Here is a 26834-nt window from a genome sequence, read left to right on the forward strand (position 1 = left end):
TAAATTACATTTTTTAATTCGTCCTCCTTATTGAAAAGATAAACATATTTTTGGTTAAACATTTATATTTATATACATAGGTAATACCTATTAGGTATGTACATACAAATAAATTCTTTTAGTTTTTATTTATTAAACTAATTATGGTACAGTTAACTGAACTTAGCACGTAATAAAAATAATTAACAATTGTACACTGAAATATGACATAGGATAGTGCGAATCCAATAACGAAAATCCTATCGAAGAGCGGGTTTTGTACATATGGCTTTGGATTGTTGGCTTCGTCCGATCTTTCTCTTCTTTTGTTAACAGGAACTTACTCTAAAAATGTGCTTTGCTTTTATTAAATACTCGGAATTGGTGCGTATCATATGAATCTACTCCTTATAATTGAGTATCACGGATGGGTTGCCCTCTTAGTATTCTTCCTGGTCAGATTTCTTGGCCAGCAGCGGAGTAATGGGTTGGTCCCTTCTATTGGCCCGCTCCTCTTCTTTAGCCTCCTTGTCGCCATAAATGTCCAGAGTGCGTCCATAATACCAAACAAGGTAATCAAAGAAGAGTCCCATTAAAGTAAGCACTGAAATTGTAGAATTTGTTTAGTAATTAGATGTGAAAACTTTTTTGAAACCAAAATTTTCTTAAAACATTTAGCATAACTATTTTATCTTATTTAGTCTTTAATTTAAATTGAAGATTTAATTTTAATTAGAAACTAAAATAGTGAAAATCTAAGGAAGGTAAAAAATGTGTCTTAAAATTGGATGGAGACCAATCTTTCCTCACAACATTTTATTATTTCAAGAGCAAAAGTAATTGGTTTTGGAAATAGATTACCGTAGAATAAAATAAAACTTTATAAACTTACTGCATGACAAAAAGTTGAGGGAGTAACGGAAGCGGGTCTGATCGTACAACTGGCAGTTGCCATTGCCATTGCAGGTCTTCGTCCACACCAGACACGTGGAATCGATAAGGCGGCCGAACATGATGGGTCCGGGGATCAGGGCGAGCAAGCTGATCATCATCAGGGCCAGTCCCTGAGCGAAGGACTTGTCCTCGTGGGCCACGGCTCGGTAGTTTACCAGGACGTTGCCCACTCGACCGGACGAACCGAACCAGCTGACGATCATCGAGGTGATGGAGAAGGCCCAAAAGCTCCAGTTGCAGTTCTTTGTGCAGATACCCGGCCGGAGCACCGAATCGGAAGTGGATCTAGTGGTCCTGGACAGCAGCTCCTCCTCGAAGTCACCGTCGTCATTGAGCAGGGGCACACCGCCTAGATAGCCGTCGAAATCGGTGGTGCTATCCAGTTCCGGTTCTTGAGTGGGTAACAGTAGATTGAGCAGCCGCTGGGACGCACTGGTTGGAGGCTTATAATTGGCCATACAACTGCAATCCTCGTACAACTTGGAGGTGGCATTGTATGCGCGGCATCCCGCATGGCAGGCCGAGAAGAAGGTGGTGTCCGTCGGCTCGTGGCAAACGGGCGTGTAGGTGATTCCTTCGCAGGAGCAGTTTGAGTTGCAGGAACTAGTCAGGTTCAGCCTGTGGTAAAAAAAGGAGTACAAGTTATAGATGTGGAACAACATTTAGAAATTTTAAAAATAAATTTCTTATAATTTATTGAGTTCCGCTTTCTCGTCTGCAATTTAAATTTAAAGTTTAACTTTTGAAAGTGTATGGGAATTCAGAGTTTAAAGCCTACTTTAAACTTAACATGTGGATAAGAAAACCACCCTCAAAGTAAAATATTTAATATTAATATAAGATATTAATACATTTCAAAAAAAGTATTATACAAGTTTAAAAAAATTCTACTGGAGTAAATATAAATAGTAGCTTATCAAAACATTCTCTTTAAGATACTTACTGTCCCACGTGGGTCATGGAGAAGGTGTCTGGGCAGTAAAGGAAGGCATATGAGATCTGCCCCAAAATGGAGACCCCGCCAACGATTACGTTCCACATAAGCACCTTGCTCACGTGGGGCTTCTTCTTGGACAGCACCATACCGGAGCCAATCAAACCGATGACCATGCCCATAATGGAAATGGGACCAACGATCTAAAAAGAGTTTGGAAAGCCAAATTAAAATGTTTTTTTAAAAAATAAAGAACCTATTAGTAATAAACTCACAATGGTGGCACTCTGGGCATCCATGTGGAACTGCACCTCCATATATTTGGTGAGAAAAGTCATGAACCCGGAGGCACCCAGGATGTAGAAGACTCCCGAGATAATGTTGAAGATCAGCAGCTTGTTGCGAAGCAATCGCATGAGGGCGCGTGGGAAATCCTTGAGTTTCGGCAGCTCGGCGTTGGCCCCCGCAGCTGCTCCAATTGTGTCCAGAGCGGCGTTCGAGGAGAAGCGGCTGCTCAACGAAAGGTTCTCCTCCCGCTTGAGCTCCTCCTTCGTCTGACGCAGCGCCAGTGGCAAGTGGGAGTTGGTCCTTGGGGTGTCGTGGATCTTGGGTAGCTGCTTGGGAAAGAGGCCGATCAGGCCAGAGAACAAACACATCAATGTGCCCAGGATAACCCAGCCAAGCCACCAGGCTCCCAGCCATCGAGGATCCTTTCTGTCGATCAGAGGAGTCTTACTCGGATCGATAAAGGTATTCAGTGACAAGAAGCCTAAAATACGAAGGAAATGGAAGAGATATAAGAGATATAAAACAAGAGAGAACGCTATAGTCGGGTTGGTGTCCCGACTATCTAATACCCGTCACTCAGCTAAAGGGAGTGCGAACGCTGTGTCGGGTTGGTGTCCCGACTAATAATCGTAACTCAGCTAAAGGGAGTGCGAGGGAGATAGATATATAATTTTTGATTGCGTATAACTTTTTAATGAATGGTCCGATTTGAAAAATGTCTTCTACATTTCGATAGGTATAAATATACACAACAAAATTGCATTTATACTTCTCAGAAATCTTTAAAGATGTGGGCGCAGGACCCATTTTAAAATCGTTAGTGGGCGATTGTGGGCGTTAGAGGGGGCGTGGCGCTCGGCTAAAATAAACTTGCGCTGCGTAGGAAGCCAAAGAATATGTGTGGGAAATCTCAACCTTCTAGCTTTTGTAGTTTCTGAGATCTCAGCGTTCATACAGACGGACAGACGGACAGACGGACAGACAGACAGACAGACAGACAGACAGACGGACAGACGGACAGACGGACATGGCTAGATCGACTCGGCTAGTGACCCTGATCAAGAATATATATACTTTATGGGGTCGGAAACGCTTCCTTCTAGCTGTTACATACTTTTGCACGAATCTAGTATACCCCTTTTACTCTACGAGTAACGGGTATAACTATATTTCATAGCTTACCGAAAAAGAATCCCACGGCAGGACCAATCATCCTCAAGGCCATGGCCACGGCTAACATTAAAGGAGTGTTTGTCTTCTTGGCGTTGTCGTCGAGATACGTCTGACCCAGGGAGAAGTACATGGTGTTGCCCACACCCAGAACAAACTGAGAGACGAAGATTAGCACCAATGGCACGTAGGAGAAGAGATCGTCGCAGTCATCCTCCGTTTTGCCCGCTCCACAGAGTCGCTCGGTTTGGACAGAGGAGATATTCTACGGGAAGGTGCATTTCGTAAAAAAAGCTAGTAATAGATAATGGAAAGAGTAACCCACCAACAGGGGCTGACCCGCTTCAGATGTCCTATTCAGGAGGCTATCCTGGTACTCCTTGGTGAACTGCAGCACCTCGTGACCAGCCCCATAGATAAAGTGCGGCAGGACGAGAATGTAGCAGGACAGACCGCAGAAGACGATGCCCCAGGCGATCCAACGAGGACGATTCCGCTGACCACCGATATAGGACAGGATAAGGGACAGCATGATCTGCGAGATTTCATTGCCGCTGAGAATAATACCTGCGAATATTATGGCAAATTTAGTATTAAGTTAAATTAAATAATTATGTAATACCACTAGAAAGTTAATAAGATTTTTTTGAAGTAATTTAATTCTGTAAAGCTAAAAGATCATTATAGAATGAAACAAGATAGAAACAAGAGTCAAGAAAGCACATTTTTAAGCACCTTTGGTAATTTCTTAAATAATTTTAAATATTACTAAATAAATAAAATAATCATTGTTATATATTATTATATTAAACATGTTTATATTTTAACAAAATGATGTCTTGAAAATGTATGCTATAAGACAAAGATGCTAAATTCAATATATATTTATCTCTAAACATTACCTGTTGTTTGACTGGGAATCTTGAAGCGCTTCTCTATCGTCGTGAGGGTGACGATGAAGTACATGTAGGACATGGCCTGGATGGTGCCGAGCAGTCCGTAGACGCCCATGAACATCTTGGTGGTGGCGTACTTCTGCAGCCAGGCCGGATGCCAGTTGGCCATACCGCACAAGTAGTGCCCGGGCGGGACATTCGAGCCCCGACGCTTCACTTCCGTCATCTTCGATTCCGTGGCGCCTCCAACTGCGGGATGCTAGTGTCTTGTCTGTGCCAGTCAGCGAACCATCGATTTCGGTACGATTAGATTGCGGACTCGGCTTCCAGGTAGATAGTGTAATAGAGGAGTGATAGCAAACAGTCTGCAATGGACAGAGAAAAGGGACCGACCCTTGTAAATCAAGTTGCATTAATTCTTAGTGGAAAAGTTCCCTTCTCCGAGAGGGAATTTCACCATGCTCTCGCTCGATTGAAAATCACTCCCGTAATCATGACTCTCCGGATCACGAAATCTTCAAATATCGTTTAGGGCTTATAAAAGTTGTCGATAGGGAAATTCGCGGTATTGATTAAGAATCGACGATAATAGCGCCTACTCAAGATCACATTGGGTCTAGGCCGAGACGATTAGATAAGCCGGTGTTGCAAAATAAACCCATATCTATATGGTCCGGGTAGCTTTTATAAACACCTATATTTACCGCATAACGATGACCACTTAGACATCTTTTATTATTTACTGATCATACCACCAGCCAAATCACCAGAATCATTCCCTTCGTTTATCAGAGTTGCCTCCAAAAAAAATCTTATCGTAGTTTGTATCGAAGGGGTCAGATAAGATCTGTAGACGAACTATGTAACTAATCACTATGACAGGCCACAAAATCAGTCCGAAAATAAATATATCTGAAGAAATAAGAAATAAGGACCTGCACGCACTTTGAAGTCTAGGGTTCCAGTTTTGGAACTGTAGTAATTTTATAATCAATCATAATTGCGGTATTTTGTTTTTACTCGGACCTACAACCATTAACTGAAATCAGTTTAATGAACTCAGATTACAACCAAACTGATGTGAGAATTATACGTTCCATAATGTAATTTCTTGGTTATCAACCTCTTTTATTGTGACTCAGACAATTTCATGGTTACTTTATTTGTTGACTGCTTTCCATTTGCCATTGGGCAAGCCAAGAATAAATTTTGTCTGGTACAGAAGGCTTATCGACAATTTGATTTGAAACGTTGAAGTGATTGATTAGTTAAAAAAGCTGTTTGGCGCTCTGAAGTTGTAACTGCCTATTTGTCATGGTTATTTTAGAGAATTTGAAAAGAATTCCTTTGCACCCAAAAAGCAAAAGATTATAATTTTATTTACATTTTTTAACTATCAAGGCTTAAAGCTTATTTCTTTGGTGACTAGGTTCTTAAATAAAAAATATAATTTATAAATGGAGGTCCCAAAAAATTACTTCCAACCAAAAGGTAGTCAAAAGTTTTGGTTTACCTAAAGAAAGTCCTAGGTACAAAAGTTAATTTTTGATTATATAACTATTAAGGACATTTATTTGGCGACTAAACTCTAATTATTTTTAGAAATCACTTCCAAGCAATTCCCAATCGAAAGTAAAATATAATGTTTCTAGGCACATCTTAACTTTTTAGAACATTAGAACCAAACGGAAACAATTCTTTATGCGTGAAATAAGGGATATAATTGGAAATATCTCTACGTTTTTTTTCAACTATAAAAAACCCTACAGAGGTGGTCTAATTAGAAAGATTTCCACTCAAGAGTGGCTCCCGAGATCTAAAGATGACCGGCGGGGACATTAATGGAGTGCATCTACGAGGTTCCTTCCGCATGACGAGCTACCCCAATGTCGAACGACGAATGCCGCCCCGATATGACAAACAATCAGATTACCAGACAGGTGTACGTACGTTTTCAGACTCGAGTGAAGAGTTGCCTATATAGTGCGCATATTATCAATTTCCAAATGGTAGTCGCACTCGTTTACCGTACACAATCTAATCGGCACTTATGCGATTAATTAAATAGCCGTTCGAGTTCCTTTTCCCAGGAACTAGTCCCGATGCAGTGCAGTTAAGTGGGTGGTGGCGGTGGCGGTGGCGGAGATAGTGAAAGCCGATCCGTTCTGAATCGAGGCGCGAGTAAAACTGAGAAATGGAATTTAAAATTCCCAGGCGGCTGGCCGTGTCCGCTCGGTGCCAATCGAAGCCTGATAAAGCTTTATCAGGCCATAAAGCCGAGGGCGGGAACAATCGGTTCTCTCATCGCTGGTCTGGCCCACGTGCAAATCAAATTTTGGACATATCTCAGAGCAGAAAACCTATGGCTTATCGGACCTCTTTGTTTTCCCCGTGTGGAGAGTGTCCGAGTGGCTGAGTGGAGAGTTCAGGCGGAATAGCAATGACTACACAAAACAGACAATAAAAGAACGCGACAATGACATTATTATTACGATCTCTAACCCCCTTCCCCACCGCCCCCCGTCGACGACCCCAAGCGATTAGAATTGTAAGCAAGTGAATTAGCAGAATGTGTAGACTACGGTGCCGCATGTGGGCAGAGGGTTGCCACCACAGTTGCGGATCGCCTAGGTGTCCGTCTTGATGTGCAGGTCAGGATCGTTGGCATTTTGGAGTATCCTGTTCTGCCCGATGTTCAGTATCATGGCCATGCCCATCCAGAGTAGTATAAGGATAATCAAGCCCACGAAAAGGGACTGTGCTACGGTCGGGGTCATAAACATAGAACAGCTCCAGCAGGGTTTCACCTCGTAGTTCAGATCCATACCATTATCCTTATCTGCAAAAAGTGATAATTAGATATCTACACTATCTGAATTTTATTATTTGAAAATATTCTTATTTTGTGGCCCATTGTTATTGTGAGTCAATGGTTCATGAAAGATAACGATTGTTTAAAACCGGATATCATATTAAAGGCCTGATATCTGTTTATTTTCTAACCAGATAAACCACTTACCTCGCCAAAGGATGTCCAGGTAAAAGTCAAAGAACGTGAGGATCTCCGTGTCCGCGGCATAGCCCGTTATGTCCGTACAACAGAGACTGAATTCAAAACCGAAGAACACGAGATCCCGCAGATAGTGCGAGTTGTTGCCGAAGATAATGCGGGTGAGGAACCAATTGCTCTGCGAGGGAACCAGCTCTACGAGTAGGGGACCTCGGTTTGTGTCCATCACCAGCACGATGCCTCCGTAGATGTCTCGGCCGTTTAGCAGGCCCACCTGAACTTCCTCCCTTCCGTGGGGAAGGACCACGTCCGTTCGGTTGTAGCGGTTCCAAGCTCCCGGCCGCTCCTTCTTGGCCCACAGGATATTACGGAATGATAGGATGACCATGTCGTGACGCAGAACGGTCATATTGTCGACCAAGCTGTAGCTAAAACGTTGCGGCATTTCACCAAATCCGAAATCGGTCACATTCGTCGATGGACCCAGGCTCTTTGATGGGTCCATTTTCAGGGGTGCCGGTCGCGTCTTTTGGGCCTGACGACGCCTGAAAGCCCTATCCTCCTCCGTGTAAGCCGTGTACACATGCACCACCGGACAGTCGCTGAACTGATAGGTTGCCATCGCCATGGCAGCGTCTGAAATAATCATTATTACTTTACAAATATAGCAAATTAAATCGTTAAAATATATAATTTTATTCCCTGAAGCTAAGAAATTGCATTGTTCTCTTCAGTTTAGCTCAATAATTTTAATAGTTCTGATATGTATTTAAGTTAAGCCATTTGATTTATAGTTTAATTTAATATTTGTATAAACTTGTTTCTTTAAAATTAGTTAAGCAATTTCTTACATATAATTATAATTATATTACCCCTTTTTGATATATCTTTTAAATTTATTTAAACTATATTAATACTTTCGATAATAGGTCTTTAAAAGTGGATTTTTGTGGATTTTCTACGACTATGGATAGGTACTTTTAGAGGGGTTAAGTTAAATTAAGTTTCAGAATAAGGGTTTTCCAATTTAATTATAATAATCCTACCGTGAGCAAGCACATTGCGATCGTTGAAGCTGAATGCGTGTATCTGGCCCTGTTTGCAAGGAAGCTCCATTTCCAGTTCCAGCCTCCTTATCTCCGTGATCACGGGATAGTGCCAGTAGATCTCTCCCGTCTTCCTACTAACCCGATCCACGGCCTTCAGAGGCTCCTCCACCTGGCTGTAGTAGTTCATGGGCTGGATCTTGCTCAAGTAGGGAAAGCACACATCGCAGTTAATGTCCTTGGCGGCTAGCTAAAATAACCAGGCGTTCAGAATCTAAATATACAGTATGCCTGATAAAATACCTCCGAGGCTAGGTAAATCACTATCATATTGCTCTTCTGCAAATTTGCTATTATCCTTTCAAACTGTTTAGTTATCACTGGGCGAAAGATACTCGTAGTTTTGGGTCTGCAAAGGGGTCGTATGGGGTAGGTATAATTATTTTTAGTTGTGCCAATAACTTACGTATCGGTACCCCAGATCAGAACCGGTGGTGAACTGGTAACTTTCGCGGAGACTAAGAGGATTTTAGTTACCAATACAAAACTTAATAAGGAGAACATCTTGAATATTTCTCTTGACTTGACTTGATAATATTATTTGTAGCTTTGAGCTAAGTTTTGAAATAAAAGTCCGGCCTGCTTATTTGATATGCTAGACCTAGTTAGGAAACAGTTGGATTTCATTATCTGCAGTGTTTATTTTACGCTAAATATTTTTTAAATTAATAAAAGAATTATCCCTTTATTATTACTCAATATTTGGTAAAAGTAGTTAACTAGTAAAAACAAGAGAGAACGCTATAGTCGGGTTGTTGTCCCGACTATCTAATACCCGTCACTCAGCTAAAGGGAGTGCGAACGCTGTGTCGGGTTGGTGTCCCGACTAATAATCGTAACTCAGCTAAAGGGAGTGCGAGGGAGATAGATATATAATTTTTGATTGCGTATAACTTTTTAATGAATGGTCCGATTTGAAAAATGTCTTCTACATTTCGATAGGTATAAATATACACAACAAAATTGCATTTATACTTCTCGGAAATCTTTAAAGATGTGGGCGCAGGACCCATTTTAAAATCGTTAGTGGGCGATTGTGGGCGTTAGAGGGGGCGTGGCGCTCGGCTAAAATAAACTTGCGCTGCGTAGGAAGCCAAAGAATATGTGTGGGAAATCTCAACCTTCTAGCTTTTGTAGTTTCTGAGATCTCAGCGTTCATACAGACGGACAGACGGACATGGCTAGATCGACTCGGCTAGTGACCCTGATCAAGAATATATATACTTTATGGGGTCGGAAACGCTTCCTTCTAGCTGTTACATACTTTTGCACGAATCTAGTATACCCTTTTACTCTACGAGTAACGGGTATAAAAATACACTACATTTCTTTAAAATTATTTAATTAGAAAAATACATTTTATAATTACGATCTAGCACTTGTTGCTTCAACATGTTGCCCGCGATTCAAAAGCATGCGTAAGCGACGGCAATAAAGTTGCAATTAAGAACAAAAAAAAAAAAAACAAATAGTGATAAGATAAGAAATGGCTTATCAAACAAAAGTCGGAGAGAGAGGCAAGCGGTTCTGGCCAGGTGGGGCTCCTCAGTTTGCTCTCGTTACCCATTTCGAATAGACGTTAGTGCGGTCCTAACGCGGCCAAGATGCCATCGAGCCAGGGCCACTAACCAAAGTAATCAATAACCAATACGAAAAGCGAGTGAAGTGAAGTGAAGTGAACACAACCGAATCCAAAATCGAATACGAATATGGCGCAGAATACGCGCAACTCCGATTTATCGCAGATAGCGGTCAATGCCAACAATATACCCGATGGTGGGTGACCCAAATCCCCCAACGATTCCCTATAATCTATTGAAAATTCTCTACCCCCAACCAGACAGCGTCGATTGCGGCATCAAGGGTCTGGGCTGGTGTCGCGGTCCCGGGTGCCAGAAATACGCCCGCCTGCGCACCTTCATCCTGGTCCTGGCCATCTCGGGAACCCTCCAGGGCGCCTGCGAATCCTACTTCCGCGTTTCGGCCAAACAGGCCGCCTTCCAATTTGGCTACAGTCCGCTGCTAGTCGGTGAGTAAGCGGCCTTATCGCTGAAACGGGAGAATGCCAACATGACCGGGGAAAGATAATTGAGGTGTTGGCCCGGTCCTACGTGGAGATTTCAGTTCAGCTATCAGTTTTGCGATATTCTTGACGATTGTATATAGTATGAGTATGGTTGCTGAGTACTTGTTACCCCTAGGTCGAATGGGAAACTTGGATGGTTTACTGTTAAAATATTACAATAATATTTGTTCTGCTTTATACATAAAAAATGTTTCAATTATAATATAAAATAATTTGGTATTATTATTACTATTTATTTTCCTATATAAATTCCAATATAGTTCTATAATAAACCGGAGAAACCCGAAATCTCTCATGTTCCAGTTCATTTAATCAACAAAGCTATATAAGAGGTACCTTTATAAATTCACAATGGTAAATCGTTTTTAGTGCTACTGGGGTGGGTAATATCTATTCGTCATCGTTTGTAGAGAGTCGCAATGCGTAATCGTAATAAGCTCTATTCACTTTCTGGAAATCGCCAAAGGAATTCTCTATCAACGGAAGTGGCTTTCCCTCAATTAAAGTGCGACTTTAGATATAGACATAACTTTGCCCACTGTCGCGTTACTCATACGTCATATCTCCGTCAGTGAATGGGTTAGATAAGGTTTACGCTTACCAGGGATTCACCAACGCATTTCTGCAGCACACCTGAGCGCTCTATTAATACGTTTTCTATTTTAAAACCCACAGACTGGCTGCTGGTGGCAAGTGGATTGTGCCAGGCGGTCTTTGCACTGGCCTTTACCTACTGGGCGGACGTCTATCATCCCATCAAATGGCTGGTGGGAACTCTGATGCTGCAGGCAGTCACCTGCGTGGTGGCCGTCATTCCCTCCATCATGAACTTGTGAGTAACTCGTAGCTGCTGTAATAACTTGTGTAATCAGAGGAAAGAACGTAATAAATAAATTTGTAATCGGAAGTTATGTCGTTAGAGCTAGAAAAAGTTTAAAGAGTTTTCGGAATTCATAAACATAAATTTTAACATTGGTACTTACAATTACAATATCTGATAACAAACTGTATAAATTGACACCTAAAGTCGTGTTTAAAAATTTTAGTTTTAATAACAGCAGTTCCATTAAATTCACGTGTTTCCGAAGCTTAAAATCTTTCGATTTGTTTATGTAAACAAAGCATCAATTTATTTATTGGTAAATTAAATGCCTAATGTTAGTAACCAAAATAAGTAAAGGTTTAACATAACAATTTTTGAATGATTCGTGCGATGATTGCGGTGGATCAAATAAAAATTAGTTATAAATTTACAGTTCATTGCTTTTGTCAGGATGTCAAGGACTTTTTTGAACCTAAACTTATTGATATGTTTTCCTGAATCTTTCGTCTTTATGTTGTCCCTTTTATTATTTTTTTTCTCAGAATTGTAATGAATAATTTCAAAGTTGAAGTTTACAAAGTACTTTTAACCATTTTATTAATTTTTGTATCATATATTTTATTTTATTTTATTTTATTATAATCATTAATTTTAAATTACAAGTTTTCATGCTACCTATCCTAATTCCCGACTAATTATTGCAGTGCCGAGGGCTACAAGGCGAAGGACGCCCTGCTGGATGCCAATCTGTGCGCCACATCGCTGGCGCAGTTCCAGCGACTCACGCTGACCGAGGCTCAGAGCAGCAGCCTCACCCTCGCGATGCTCTTCGTCCTTCAGCTGGCCCTCGGAATGGGTGGGCTGGCCTACTACACCCTGGGCGTGAGCTACATCGACGACAACTCCCTTTCGCAGGACAGTCCGGCGGTGATAGCGGCCGCCCTGGCAGCACGCGTCTTTGGCCAGCAGGCGGGCTCCTTCCTGGTCCTCGGCGTGGGTCTGACCAATGTGGGCTGGTGGCTGGGCTGGGTTATACTCGCCCCCTTCATATTCGTGGGCGCCGTACTTCTGGGACTCTTTCCCAAGCGGCTGCCCAAGACGGTGATCCACCAGGCCGCCCAGCGGATCATCGAGCAGTCGAATATGCGCAACTTTGGCAGCCAGTTCTCCACCTACCTGGATGACTCCGACTTCTGGCCATCGCTGAAGCGGCTCTTCAACAACCGCCTGCTGATGGTCAACCTGCTGAGCATCATGTGCGTGCAGAGTGCGGTGCTGAACTACGGCCTGCAGGAGGAGAGCTATCTGCAGAGCCGCTTCTTCCTGCCCTACAACGAACAGGATGGCCTGACGGCCGAATGGCGGTCCGCCTTCGTGTCCTACTTCCTCAAGCCGCCGGTGATGGCGGTGGGCATGCTTGTGAGTGGCCTGATCATCTCGAAGGCCCAGCTGTCGGCTCGCAAGATCACCGGCATCAATGTGGCCCTTAGCCTCCATTTGGTGGCCATTTTCGTGGGCCTCGTCTTCGTGCAGTGCGATGTGGGCGCCATTGCGGGCGTGGAGGGTGGCAAGTTGAAGCAGCCCTACTGCTCCAGCCAGTGCCTCTGCACCCCGACGGCCTTCATGCCCGTCTGTCCGGAGAACAGTGCGGTGACCTACTTCTCGCCCTGCTACGCGGGCTGCACCAAGGAGACGACCATCAACAGCTTTCAGCTGTTCGAGGGCTGCAGCTGCAGCGGGGATCAGTCGCTGAACTCCACCGGCCAGATGAGGGCCACCGCCGGGGCCTGCAGCGCCAACAGCTGCCAGTCGGCCATCATCATCTTCCAGATCATGAGCATTTCGGTGGCCTTTCTGATGGGCGTCGGTGTGATTGGCAAGACGCTAATCACCCTGAGAGCCGTTCTGCCCCAGGATAAATCATTGGCCCTGGCCTTTGAACTTATGATCGTGGGACTCTTTGCCTATGTACCAGTGCATCTTAGCTACGATATTGTCACCCGTAAGTAGAGTTAATGCATTAAAATCAGCAGAGGCACGGGATAGGCGAATTCTCTGCCGCTGCGCTGCTAGCGTTTCGACGCTCACGTGCGCTGTAAAGCAGATTAAAATCCCTTATGAACTAATATATATCTCTAAATGTAGGTTCTACCTGTGTCTACTGGGCTCCCAACTACGAGCGCTGTCTGCTGCGAGAGACGCCCAAGCATGGCAACATCCTGGACATCCTGACCGCCTCCTTGATCCTGGCCAGCGTGCTCTTCGACATTCTCGTGTACATCTTCGCCAAGGGTTTGAATCTGTACAACTGCAAGGTGACGGACAACAACTACACGCCCTCCCTGTACGCTCCCATTCCGCACGAGGATGCGACCACGTCGCCCAGTGCTCCTCGCGGCGGCAGTCCAGTGACCACCACCACCACCTCCTCGCCCATGCAGCGCCGTGATGCACAGGCACAGGAGCCTCATCCCGCACAGACGGCGGTCTTCAGGAATCCCAGTTCGGTGACCACTTCGTCGGGCGGAGCCCAGAGCATTGTGGAGCCCAACGAGAGCGGGGTCACCTATGCGCAGGTGGTCTTTCCGCCGGACAGACGCAAGCCGGATGACGGCAGCACCAGTCCAAAGCGTTTGGCCGTCCCGGCCAATGTGCCACTGCACCTGCTCTCCGAGTCGGATGTCCGCAGCCAGCTGGGCAACCTGAAGTCCTTCACGGCTCCCAAACAGGAGGCGGACCGGGGCCAGGATACGGTGGACACCGACGATGTGGTGGTCACCCAGCCACAAGCGGTTGTTCAACCGCAGGTCCAAGCAGTCCATCCGCAGGTTCTGGCGGAGATCCCTCCAGCTAGCAGGGTGGCACAAGCGAACCAGCAGCCGCATCCCGATGACGCCAGGCCACAAAGTCCAGAAACGGACTTCTGAGGAGGCCCCTCCAAGTATTCTAAAGTGTTTATACCACATTCCTTAGCCTAAGAACGATCCAATGTGCCAATTCAATTCATTTGAACAAATAAAGTTATCTTTCATCCCATTCAAAAAGTTAACAAAATATGGTGTATTGATGAAAAGGATCACATCTTGCAAGATTTTAAATGCATTTCAAATGGATTGGGAATTTGTTTGATCCTGCTGGCAGAGTTTTGAAATATCTGTTCCTGGGAGAAATCCCGTCCAGGACATAATAGTACGAAAAGGCTCTTTATTGAGATGTGTTACGATCCGAACATTGCTCCTCTTTCCATGGATGGCATCCACCCGACGTCCTCGCAGGTGATCTAGTACCATCTGGCCACGAGTGTGGACTCCGGCTAATTCCACTGTGGCATGGTACTCCAGCTGCTCGGCAATCATCGCCTCTGGGAAAAGATAGGCAGCTGCGAGAGCGGCGTCGGGCTTGAAGTATTTCGTTCTTTTATGTGCCAATATCGCGTATCTCTCCACTCTGGTCAGCAGTTTCAGGAAGGGATGGTCCACAGACCCCAAGACATTTAGCCTCCAATCGATTGGTAGACCAAAGTTGTTTTCGACACTGGGTTCCCAAGGAAGAATTAGCGCTGGTTCCTTCAATCGCTCCAAAGTTATGTGAGCCGCCTCGGGATCCATCATGAAATTAAACTCGGCACACTTCATGACATTTCCGCGGCCATAGATATTTCCCCCCATAATGAACACCCCACCAATCTTCTCTAAAAACGCATTACCATAGAGGTTTATGCAGTTGGCAAAGTTGGTAAGCGGTCCACACAGCAGAAAGTCCACTTGTTTCGGATTCAAGCAAACCAACCGGTACATTGCATTCACGGCGTGCTCCTGCTGCAGTTGCTCCTGCAGATCACTCACATCGGGATAGTCGCCTAAGTCATTTAAGCCATCAATGCCATGGACGCGAGATTGGTCCTGCCATGTTCGAGGTATTATGGGATTGGCACAGCCCCTAAAAACTGGAATCTATTTGACGGAATAAAATGGAAAAGAAAATAGAATTAACAGTTTACCATATTGAGTATCAAAATAAATCATCTGAATGAACGGGATTTCGAAACTTAAACTGAAGATTATTATATAACACTTAATAAAGTACTTTTCAATACGATGTATGTATGTTAGCTAAAATTTTAGACTTACATCCCGCCTGTCCAGTAAGCTGAGGATTCTCAGGGCGTTTTGGGATCCAGTCTCCACATCCGTATTGCCCTGGACAGACGTGATTGCAACTACCTTACATCGTTTTCCTCCAGGTAGGGTTAATAGTTCTCCCCTTAGTAAGATGGCCATGGCCCAAGCGTCGTCCGATCCAATGTCGCAGTCGAAGACCACCAAGCGCTCCAAAACTTTTGCGTCTTTGTCCATGACTACCACAAAACTAACTGCTAAACATTGCCATTTTATATGAATTTAGTTGCAGTTTCTATCACTTACAGTTTTGATAAAGGCTTTTTCTGCGGTCGAAAGTGTAGAAAGCTATAGTATAGAGCAGCGGTCGGCAGCGCCCTATTAAGTGAGCATAGGGTTTTGTTCTGCCCAGCCGCTGCTCGCTCCCGTGTACTGTAGAACCCCGGTCTGCACACAAACTCTTATGATCTGCCCAATGCAATTTACTCATACAAATATTAAACAAAATGTTATGGTATGTGTGTGCCGACCGCTGCTATAGAGTATCGCTAGTATTTCGCTAGGTATAATACTTTTATGCAAACTGGGTTATTTTCTTTAGTTGCACTTAAAAACCGAAAATAAATTCACAGCATATATAACAAACGTGTATTTTTATTTAATCCAATTTTTTTTATTTTTAGTTTGGTTGGATTCTGTGAATCATATTATTTGCTGGAAATTCCCAGAATCTCATTTTTTTGATTTAATTGACATTCACGCTTGGGGAATTTCAGGATTTTGATAACAAACATTTTTATGACTTCGTCCTCTTATCAGCATTATTCTAGTCTTCTTGCTTACTTCAACAAAGAACAAGATTTCAGTACGTTCTAAAACCTATCTTCAAGTGGTTATACTTAATCAGAATGGTGTGGCCTGCAAATTTTTTCCTATGCTCGCTCATTGTCCTTAATTGCCAAGGATCGTGGGCAGTTAGTCTACCGGACCAACTCTATCGCAATCAACTCTTACTAAATAAGAAGGTGGATAGGATACAAGCAGAGCAGCAGGCCACGTTTATCACGAAGAAAGACTTCGAGGTGAAAATCCAAGCGGGTCTACTGGAACTACAGAGAAAGATGGAAGTCCACCAAAGCAATATGGAAGGTCAAGTTCAGGCGTTACAAAATCAAGTGCAGTTGCTTTTGACAAACAGAAATCAAGGAATTACTCAGGAAACTAGTTTCAATAACCCTTCAAATATCCCGCCGAAGTTCGAAAAAATCGACTCTAGGTATTTTTACATAGAAAATGAAATTAGGCTAGATTGGACTGGAGCTGCAAACACCTGTAGGCAAATGGGAGGCTACCTGGCTTCGATCAAAAACAAGGTAGATCTAAATGCCATTGCTGCGAAACTCAAAAAGGATACTAATTACTGGCTTGGCATCAACGATAGGGACCATGAAGGCGAGTTTGTATCTGCTGTCACCGGTAAGGCAGCTACATATCTGAACTGGAAAATGTTCGAGCCCAATAACAATTATGGAATAGAGCACTGTGTTATTTTGCATAACGGACAAATGAATGACGCTTCATGTGATTATGCTACCTTTTTCATTTGCCAAGCTGATGACGAAATATAGGTCAAATAAAAACGGCTACCTATAATTTGAATAAAATAAAACTACTGAAAATCAATTTAAATAAAATAAAATGATAGTTCTGGATTTACCAAATTTAATATTTACTTTAAATATTTAATAAAATTTGCAACGTAAATAGTTTTAATAAAAACAAAGCAAATAAACAAATTAAAAAAGTATTTTTTTTAACTAGTTAACTTTTTTGTCCATGCCCGAAGTGATACATTTTACACAAGTTTTCTATTGGCATGTGTTGTTACCAGATTTCACTATTTATCACAGGCTAGTCACCTTTAATATTAAAATTTTAATACCCGCTAGAATTATATCTTATTGCATTGATAGTTGTTTTTACACTAGGAAAATATAATTTAAAGGCAACTATCAAGAACACCTAACCTTTTATCTTTTTAATGACTGTTTTCTTGTCGTCACCTTAGATTTATTGTGATCTGATACCCTGAAGGAAAATAATGGAGATTGCTGAAATTCTAATAGTTTGAGTTGAAGGAAATAAAGAATAAGATACATTTTGGGAGTGAGTTTATTCCTGCTTGCACAGCTTTGAAATATCTGCTCCTGGTAGAAATCCCGTCCAGGACATAATAGTACGAAAAGGCTCTTTATTGAGATGTGTTATGATCCGAACATTGCTCTTCTTTCCATGAATGACATCCACCCGACGTCCTCGCAGATGATCTAGTACCATCTGGCCACGAGTGTGGACTCCGGCTAATTCCACTGTGGCATGGTACTCCAGTTGCTCGGCAATCATCGCCTCTGGGAAAAGATAGGCAGCTGCGAGAGCGGCGTCGGGATTGAGCCATTTCTTGATGCCACGAGGCTCCATCATTGCTCGCTCAACTCTGGTCAGCAGTTTTACAAAGGGGTGCTCCACAGACCCCAAGACATTTAGCCTCCAGTCCAGTGTCAAATAAAAGCTGTCTTCGACACTGGGTTCCCAGGGCAGAATTAGCGCTGGTTCTTTCAATCGCTCCAAAATTATGTGAGCCGCCTCGGGATCCATCATGAAATTAAATTCGGCACACTTCATGACATTGCCGCGGCCATAGATATTTCCCCCCATGATGAACACCCCACCAATCTTCTCTAAGAAGGCATCCCCATAGAGGTTAATGCAGTTGGCAAAGTTGGTGAGCGGTCCACACAGCAGAAAGTCCACTTGTTTCGGATTCAGACAAGCCAACCGGTACATGGCGTTCACGGCGTGCTCCTGCTGCAGTTGTTCCTGCAGATCACTCACATCCGGATAGTCGCCCACGTCCTTTAAGCCATCGATGCCATGGAAGCGAGATTGGTCCTGCCATGTTCGAGGTATAATGGGATTGGCACAGCCCCTAAAAACTGGAACCTATTTGATGGAACAAATTGAAAATATTACTAATTTTGATACCAAGAAAAATATTACCACACCTAGATACAAAAGGACATATAAAAATAAAATCATCACCTTCAAGAAAGAACAGTAAGGGGTTTACTTTCCGTTCAAATATTAACAATGTTTACTGTGGCTATATAATTTTCTTTTTATCGCGACATTAACACTTTTATGTAAAACTTGATAATTATTAATTGAAAATGTGTATAAGGTAGAAACTTACATCCCGCCTCTCCAGTAAGTTTAGTATTCTCAGGGCGTTCTGTGTGCCATTCTCCACATCCGTATTGCCCTGGACACAAGTTATCGCCACCACCTTGCACCGTTTTCCTCCAGGTAAGGACAACCGTTCTCCCCGTAGCAAAAGAGCCAAGGCCCAAGCATCATCCGATCCAATATCGCAGTCGAAGACCACCAAGCGTTCCAAACCTTTTGTGTCGTTGTCCATGACTGTGGACAGCACACGGCTAGTCACTCGCTTTATATATAATTTCAGTTGATAACATGTTTGATAAAAGAATATTTTGCGGTTATTCACATTAAAAATAAAATAAACAATAGAGAATAGTCGAAGCTTTGGCTATTATATTCGCGTTACTCACCTAAATGGAGTGCAGCAAAGCGACAGTTTCCTCGATTTTCTCCTGACTTTATAAAAATATTAATGAATAGAGCGACCCGAAATAAGGACGTCTTCATTTGTTGAGTTACTATTTCAAACTGATTTCTTTATTAGTATTCAACTCTTTCGTAGCTAACATGAGAATCTTATTTTAATTATCTAATGACCCATGCAGACATACCTGCATATCTTTGGATTTTATAGTGCACATCTGTTATCGCCCTTCTTGGGACATTCCATAGTCGGCTTACAATTTATGACCTCATTGTAAAATACGGCTTACACAAATATATCTATAAAACGTGTTCATTAGGGCGGTCCAAAAAATGAAATTCTTTTCTCACCCCTTAACATGGTACATTAAAGTATGCAAAAAATGTATGTGAAAACAAAAAAATTTTTTTTTTCGAGATTTAGACCATGCGAAACGTCTTCAAAGTTTGCTTTAAAATTACTCATACGACATGTATAACAGTTCGAATTTGGTCGAAAAAAATTGCTCTCCCATTTCTTGTCTTGTCAAATTATAAATTTCTTTGGAATAATTGTTAAAAAAAAAGGAGAGCAAAACATCAGCTGAATTGTTGTTATCTGTGCCACCTTGATCAGAAAAACTTTTTGATCGAAGGCAACACTGCGTATGGGTGATAAACTTTAAAACCAATTCGCAGACCCTAAAACATGATTTTTTTAAAAATTGTCTTTTGGTATACCTTGAATACCACAATGCGCACCGTATACGCGGGTGAGAGTAGGACCTTAAAAATTTCCATACAAATGTGGACCGCCCTAGTGTTCATGTTTCAACATTCTGCCAAGGGCCAGCAAGATTAGGTGTGTCGTTTTCAAATTTGACTTACAATCTATACAATTTGATAATATGCAAAAACATTAATGTTTTAAACATCTTGCAATCGACCTCCAAACGTTATGGTTTACACAAATATATAATAACAAGAAAGGAAGCTAGCCTCGGCCAGCCGAAGCTTATATACCCTTGCAGATAAAATAAATACCTTTTTAAGTTGTCAGAAATCAAAACGCCTTTTTGCTGCAAAGTTACAATGAATTTTCTTATATTTGATTGATTTTTCGTATGGGAGCTTTAAGATATAGTACTACCTGCAATAGAAAGACGACTTTTGGGAAAGTTTCATCGCGATAGCTTTAAAACTGAGAGACTAGTTCGCATAGAAACGGACAGACGGACATACGGACATGGCTAGATACCTCGGCTATTGGTGCTGATCAAGAATATATATACTTTATGTGGTCGGAAACGTCTCCTACACTGCGTTGCAAACATCCGACTGAAATTATAATACACCTCTGCAAGGGTATAAAAAGTGTTCATGCTTGAACAATAAACAAATTTACTTAAATGCAACATACGCTGAAAACTAGAGATCTTGAAAGCTATAAGAGCTTGTGTTTTCGGATTTTAATTTAAGATTGTAGTGTTGTTTGCGCTGACCAACTAAAAAAGATATTTTGTTGCAAAGTGTTAATGCTTTGGTTTGAGGTTTGAGCTATATTATTTTGCGGTCAGGGTGACACTAAATTCTTATCTATAATAGGCTTAGCCGTGACCTACAGCGTAGCCTTAAACTTATCTTACACCCAAAAAAAAAGTCATAAAAACGAAATTATTGTTACATGATTTCTACACTATTAAGTGTCAAATTTGCATCAATAAGATGAAATTGAAACTTTCGGTATAGAAATGAATCTACAAAATATTAAGGTTATAATATTTCATACGACATTAATACTACTGAGTATAGAATTTGTATTATTTAGTATTAGGTCAATACCAATTTTGTATACTACATCTTGTATATTTTTAATACAACGCTTAGAGAGTTAACACTTTTGATTTTTTTTTTGGGTGTATAATAATGAGTAGCAAAAATTTCTTCTTACCACGTGTGCGAGCATCTCATCAATTATTTCATAGCCTTCGTAAAATTTATAACGTTTATAAATTTTACGACATGGTTCGACATGTGGCGGAAGCCTTTTACATTTATCTCACTATTTTGGGTCTACTTTTGATAAGATTTATATTGCAATATTTCGTTTATAAAGCGGAGCGCAAAAGTGGTTTAAACTATAGTTTTCGACGCTTGCCAAAATGTCTACCACGTCCATTGAAGGCTACCAGCTCGGCAGGATTCTGATTGAGGGAAAGACCAAGAAGGTGTACGACCTGCCCGATCATCCGGGACTATGTCTGCTGCTCAACAAGGATCGCATCACAGCCTTCGATGGACTCAAGGCCCATGAGCTTCGGGGCAAGGCGGCAATCTCCAACACCACCAATGGACTGGTTTTTCGGCTACTCAACAAGGCGGGAATTCGCACCGCTTTCGTGGATCAGTGTGGCGAACAGGCCTTCATAGCCCGCAAGTGCCAGATGATACCAATTGAGTGGGTGACTCGTCGCTTGGCCACTGGATCCTTCATCAAACTAAATCCCGAAGTGCCCGAGGGCTATCGATTTGCGCCTCCCAAACAGGAGACTTGCTTCAAGGACGACGCTAGTCACGATCCCCTGTGGTGCGACGAGCAAATCTACGCCTCTAAGTTCAAACTGAATGGTCTAGTAATTGGCCGAGATGAAGTGCAGCTGATGAGACGCACATCCCTTCTGGTCTTCGAGATCCTCGAGAGAGCTTGGCAAACGAAGAACTGCACCCTCGTCGACATGAAAGTGGAGTTCGGCGTGGACGATGATGGAAACATATTGCTAGCGGACATTATAGATTCCGATACGTGGCGCATTTGGCCAGCTGGCGAGAAACGACTCATGGTGGATAAAACCGTCTATATAAATCTGACGGCAGTAACCGATAGTGATTTGGACCAAGTGAAACAAAACTATTCCTGGGTGGTGGATCAATTGACGTCTATGGTGGCTCCCAAGGATCATCTGGTGGTGGTGCTAATGGGAAGTGCTTCCGACACTGCACATGGCTTACAGATTGCATCCCGCTGTCGGTCATTGGGTCTGAATGTACAGCTCCGCGTGAGTTGCGGTTTTAAAGATCCTGAGGAAACGCTGCGCATTCTCCGGGAATACGAAGCGACAACGGGTAAGCTGGTTTTTGTGACCGTTGCTGGGCGATCAAATGGATTGAGCTCCTTGCTTTCGGGCAACACCAGTTGTCCAGTGATCGATTGTCTGCCACTTCAGTCCAAGAGCAGCTTGAATCTGGGCTATGATCTCCATCCGGAAGCAGCCGCTCTACACACGGCATCCATTCTGGGGCTAGATAACTTTATGGTTTGGTCCAAGCTGCGCGTCAAACAATTAAACAATATAATTGCCCTTAAAAAAGCCGATACAGATCAGCGACAAGTTCGCGACTGCTGAGAGAAGCCTTAATATCTTATCTCAATTATATTAAGCCTATCTCACCTTCAAGTGTAAGCATCATCATGTATTGTCAAATTTTAAACAACTTCTTTTGATCCAATTTTTAAACATCGTATCCAAATAAACAGGGTTTCACATCATAGATACGGTATATATCGGATACACTTTTCTTAAATTCATTCCTATCTTAAACAGCATAAACCAAAGTTGGATTTCATCTACAATTTTGCTAATTAAAAATTATATAGCATACTTTTGGGATGTTATGTAAAGTAAAGTAGTGTAAAATAAAAGTTGGTAGAAACGTAGTGTAGAAAAAAACGCAAATTAAAAACATAGGGCATAAGTAAAATTTAATTTTTTGTAAATAAAAACAACATTAAAAAAATATATTAGAGTATTGCCTTCCTTCTTTTAATTCTTTTAATTTTAATATATGCGCCAGTCAAAATCGCACTTCGCAGCTTCTATCTCTCTCTAAGTTTTTCTAAATGAAAAACGGTTAAATTAAAAGTCAACTGACAATTTTATAAACAAAAATAAACGCTTAAAACAAATGTTATTGAAAGAAGAGGTTTGAGAAAATTTAAAACAAAAGAAACGAAGTCATTCGGTTTACTGTAGCTGTAGATATAGATGTGCAAGCAGAGGGTACTTTTTAAAACATGTTTTAAAATATTTTTTGCGAAATCACTTTGGTTATGTACAACATGCGCTCCAAATCACATCTGATTTTATCAGATGAAGGGATGACAAACAAAAATCAAAAGGTTTATATTAATATCCAACAAGAATTTTGACCAAAGAAACCTTCATTTCTTTGTCATATACTGTCCCAGAAGTGTTTCTTCTGAATTTTGAAATATCTAGAGACCAAATAAGGAACGTCTTTGTTCCCCCCAATCATCAGTTCTTTATCCGCATGCTGATTTATGATTTATTTATTTATGTACCTATTTCCCAAGTTCTGCAGATGCATTTGATAAAAAGTCATAATTATTTTGGTTTTCAATATAATTTTATTTTTTCCTTTATTTTAATATAGGTTGTTTGCAGTTATTTTGTGTAGATTTATTTTAATTATTTTTGCGCTTACAAACTAATTAATAAATTAATAGTTAGCTTAAAAAGAGGCTTAAGTCGTAAAACTCATAGGAGAAAAACTAAACATGAAACGCATGAAGATGGTTCTTTGAATTGAATAGGAAAATCATAAAAGGGAAATACTTTCAACAGAATTACTATGGGTTCGGGGGATGGCATTAGTTTGTCCGTCCGTCCGTCTGTCAGTCTAATCTGTCCTTCCGTTGAGTTTCGCCCCGTAGACCGCTAGTTTTGGGCACTTAAGTTGGAGTATTATTTTTGGTTTCACTTCACATTTTATTCTTCTTTCATTTTGGATGTTCCTCACCGATGTGGGACATTCGCTTTTCTTGTATTATCCACGCTAGCCCTAGACAATTTGAGTCTCCGCAGGCTGCATTATGTGTGGCATTCTGTCTTTGGGGCAGGATCTTATGCCCTGCCCCAAATGAGTGAGTGCATTTGGGCACTACAAAACTTGGCGTCTACGGGGCGGTCAACTTCGGACAGGGACAACTCTCTAGAGCTTTGCCCTTTTGGTTATTCACACTTCCCTCTCATGGCTGCAGCAGTTCAGCTTCTTTTATGGTTCATCTTCTGGGTTTGTCGGTCGTAGAGTGCGGGGTGGGGAACAAAAAAGATAATGTGGAGAAAAAATCCTATAACAGATTTCATATAAACATCGAGGAATTTTCAAACTAAGGTTAATGCAAAATTATCGACTAAATAATTATAACAAAAATAGGACGAGTTTTTCTTCATCTTACAAATTTAGCTTTTCATCTTGTTCTTTGCGTATTTTCATATTCTTTGCATTGGATCTTTATCATCGTGATTTTATAAGTTTGTTCTCAATTTTAGTTTTTAGTTTTACACAATATTTACAGATATATTTGGGTTCTTCGTTTCGCGAATAGTTTAAGAGTTTAACAAACGATTTTGATAAGCTTTCATTTTGTTTGGTTGTTGTTCTTTATCTGGTTTTCGAATAGCTTTACAATCTTTAAAAATATAGCTTGAGAATATGCTAGAATCACTACAATTTTCTACGTGTTTTGTTATCGCTTTGTTTAATTTGAAACATATTCATATTTATGAGTTAGTTAATATTTGCTGTGTGTGTTTTTTTTTACAGTAAAAGTAAGAATTAAAAGTAAATTATAAAAATAGCAGCTGTCCTTTCTTGTTTAATTAAATTGTATTTGTATTTATCGATCAATGTTGAATATGTTTGGAAATTTGAATCCTACTTTCCTGTCCTTCGCTTCTCTGCTTTTGCTTTTGTTTTTTACAATTTACATCTTATGTCTCTGACTGCACAATGCAAATTATCACATAATTTTCATTTCCCTTCTGTCCTCTCTTTCTTCTGTGTTTTTTTCCCTGGCACTCTATTACACTTTATCGATTTGTATTTATTCTGTTGTTCTTTCTCCGTTGGCCAAAAATTCTACTTTCCTCAAGTATTATTTTGCAGCCAGTTTAGTGAGTGGTTTGTGTTCTTCTGGGTGTGTTTGTTTATGATTTTCAATTTTTTTTATTCGTAGCGTTAACAACGTGGAAAACAAACGGGTAAACAAAAATAAAAATTATTAAACAAAAAGTGGAGGCGCAGCAGCGCGATGTTAAAAAGAACTTCTACACTCATTTCTTGTTAACAGCGGACGTTAACAGCGCCAGCCGCAGTCGCTGTTAGCGTGCAGTCTATCTGTGTGTGAGTGTGTGTGTGTTTTATATGGATGTGTGTGTGTACATGTGTGTGTGTGGTCTGTATGTGTGTGTTAAACAAATATCACAATCGAGAAATTAACAAAACGGCGGCTGCAGCAGCTTCTTAACAGCCAGCAACAACATAACAGTCCTTAACCGCAGGTTAACCTACCACTAACATGAACTTAACATGTCGGTGGTGAGTCTGCCCCCGCTGTTGCTGTTGTTGTTGTTGTTAGTGACCTAATACTTTCGCTGCTCTCCTCGGCCCCGTCTCCTCCGGCTAAGAAAGAGACCAGGCTGAGTTTACATTCTTAAAAAACGTTCATTTTCCCCCACATTCTAGAGCGTGGGCGCTTAAAAAACAAACACTGTGTTTTTGGGCCACAGCACAGCTTAGGACATGGGACCGTTGGTCGTGGTTACCGCTGTTGCCGCTGCTGACGTCACCTGCTGCTGCTGCTCCACCGATACCGCCGCTGACTCGACTGCACTTCCGCCGTTCTCGGCGCTGCCATTGGGAATGATCGTTGGGATCACCGCGGACGCTGGACTGGTGGCCACTCCTGTTACCGCAACCGCACCAGCGGTCTGCTGCTGGCCACCCTGAACTGCCTGACCCGCGGCAGCCGGAGCAACGGCACTCTGTACCGCCGGCGCCGCTTGGATGGCGGGCGTGGCCGGGGGGGCGGCGATCTGGAGCTGCATCTGCAGCTGCTGCAGCGTCTCCTGCGGTATGTTCGACTTGAGAATGTTGTTCTCGAGCTCCAGCTTGTTGATCTTGTCCATCAGCTCGGATATGCGCTCCTTCAACACTTCCACCTCCTCGCGCACCGCTATCATGAGATGCGACTTGACCAGATCCTGAAAGAGGAGAGCAAAGAGAAAGTTGGCATAAGTAAGTTGTTTAACAAGGCAGTCGGTTTAGGTTTATAAATGTCAGTCCACTATTAAAAAGATGATACATTTGTACAATATTTATAGTGCATATTAAATTTATCGAGGGATTTATCTGCGGTATACAGTAAATTCCTAAGTAAACCCCTTTGTAATGCAAATCTCATCCATCAGTTATATTTACCCCACAGATTAACAGAGTGCCTCTGTTAGTTTAGCTCACCTAACATCCTGTTGCCACCTGTAAATGAGCTCAACATGGTGGCTCTGACTCATTGCAGAGATTTAACATTGCCCACGACTTTTCAGGCCATTCATAAATCGCATTTTGTGCCAGCGTCGAATGTTTGCCCAATGTGGCGTGTTCGCGTTACACATTTCGCTTTATTTGCTGTGCAAATGTAAATGTAAATGGTTCCCCGAAGAATCAAATGCTTTCGTGTCATTGTCAATGCCACAGCCGCAGAACACGTCATAGAGACCCCGAAACAAACCGAATCGAGTCGGCACACAACATCCACCATCCACGGCTCACCTGGCTGTCATGCACCTTGTGAAAATTTAATAAACCCATTAAAGAGGCAGCCGAATGTGAAAAAGTGGAATGGAAAACGCGTGCAGACGAATAGGATATAATCGCATAGGCGTTTGGTTCGTTCCTTTCTTTTTCTTTCTGTGCATTTAACGGCACGTGTTCAGGTGATTTTTTCCCATGTTTAATGTGAAATGTCAATAGACCAAAAGCCAGTGGG

General features: G+C 42.0%; 7 protein-coding genes across 18 annotated transcripts in view; 2 read left to right on the plus strand and 5 right to left on the minus strand.

The window, feature by feature from the left end:
- Positions 1 to 100: 100 nt before the first annotated feature.
- Positions 101 to 5723, minus strand: Oatp33Ea (Organic anion transporting polypeptide 33Ea). Its single transcript, XM_044394899.2, has 7 exons — positions 4228 to 5723; positions 3651 to 3892; positions 3338 to 3590; positions 2143 to 2636; positions 1877 to 2070; positions 872 to 1551; positions 101 to 583 (listed from the first exon to the last, which is right to left on the minus strand). Exons 1-7 carry the CDS (start codon positions 4445 to 4447, stop codon positions 420 to 422), a joined length of 2247 nt encoding a protein of 748 aa, XP_044250834.1. The 5' UTR covers positions 4448 to 5723; the 3' UTR covers positions 101 to 419.
- A 1011-nt stretch (positions 5724 to 6734) lies between these two features.
- On the minus strand, positions 6735 to 8902 carry LOC108067536 (V-type proton ATPase subunit S1). Its single transcript, XM_017156584.3, has 5 exons — positions 8744 to 8902; positions 8581 to 8686; positions 8278 to 8527; positions 7241 to 7867; positions 6735 to 7060 (listed from the first exon to the last, which is right to left on the minus strand). Exons 1-5 carry the CDS (start codon positions 8839 to 8841, stop codon positions 6849 to 6851), a joined length of 1293 nt encoding a protein of 430 aa, XP_017012073.2. The 5' UTR covers positions 8842 to 8902; the 3' UTR covers positions 6735 to 6848.
- A 999-nt stretch (positions 8903 to 9901) lies between these two features.
- Positions 9902 to 14294, plus strand: Oatp33Eb (Organic anion transporting polypeptide 33Eb). Its single transcript, XM_017156631.3, has 5 exons — positions 9902 to 10113; positions 10178 to 10366; positions 11099 to 11255; positions 11951 to 13248; positions 13392 to 14294. The coding sequence occupies exons 1-5, from the start codon at positions 10047 to 10049 to the stop codon at positions 14171 to 14173; spliced, it is 2493 nt and encodes an 830-aa protein (XP_017012120.2). The 5' UTR covers positions 9902 to 10046; the 3' UTR covers positions 14174 to 14294.
- Positions 14295 to 14320: 26 nt separating this feature from the next.
- On the minus strand, positions 14321 to 15604 carry LOC108067554 (nucleoside hydrolase-like). Its single transcript, XM_017156632.3, has 2 exons — positions 15377 to 15604; positions 14321 to 15199 (listed from the first exon to the last, which is right to left on the minus strand). The coding sequence occupies exons 1-2, from the start codon at positions 15599 to 15601 to the stop codon at positions 14351 to 14353; spliced, it is 1074 nt and encodes a 357-aa protein (XP_017012121.1). The 5' UTR covers positions 15602 to 15604; the 3' UTR covers positions 14321 to 14350.
- Positions 15605 to 17533: 1929 nt separating this feature from the next.
- On the minus strand, positions 17534 to 18863 carry LOC108067533 (nucleoside hydrolase-like). The gene is made up of 2 exons (XM_017156581.3): positions 18615 to 18863; positions 17534 to 18364 (listed from the first exon to the last, which is right to left on the minus strand). The coding sequence occupies exons 1-2, from the start codon at positions 18837 to 18839 to the stop codon at positions 17537 to 17539; spliced, it is 1053 nt and encodes a 350-aa protein (XP_017012070.2). The 5' UTR covers positions 18840 to 18863; the 3' UTR covers positions 17534 to 17536.
- A 2269-nt stretch (positions 18864 to 21132) lies between these two features.
- LOC108067530 (bifunctional phosphoribosylaminoimidazole carboxylase/phosphoribosylaminoimidazole succinocarboxamide synthetase-like) lies at positions 21133 to 22454 on the plus strand. Its single transcript, XM_017156578.3, has one exon. It carries the CDS (start codon positions 21148 to 21150, stop codon positions 22387 to 22389), a length of 1242 nt encoding a protein of 413 aa, XP_017012067.2. The 5' UTR covers positions 21133 to 21147; the 3' UTR covers positions 22390 to 22454.
- Positions 22455 to 23388: 934 nt separating this feature from the next.
- bun (TSC22 domain family member bunched) overlaps positions 23389 to 26834 on the minus strand; it is a 104217-nt gene continuing 100771 nt past the window's right edge. For all 12 annotated transcript variants that reach the window (XM_070211806.1, XM_017156585.3, XM_017156587.3 and 9 more), the window contains one exon: positions 23389 to 26049. In XM_070211806.1, coding sequence (XP_070067907.1) covers positions 25582 to 26049 — 468 coding nt within the window. In that variant the 3' untranslated portion in view covers positions 23389 to 25581. The remainder of the gene's footprint in view (positions 26050 to 26834) is intronic.

This window comes from Drosophila takahashii, chromosome 2L, assembly GCF_030179915.1.
Source record: "Drosophila takahashii strain IR98-3 E-12201 chromosome 2L, DtakHiC1v2, whole genome shotgun sequence".
NCBI lineage: Eukaryota > Metazoa > Arthropoda > Insecta > Diptera > Drosophilidae > Drosophila > Drosophila takahashii.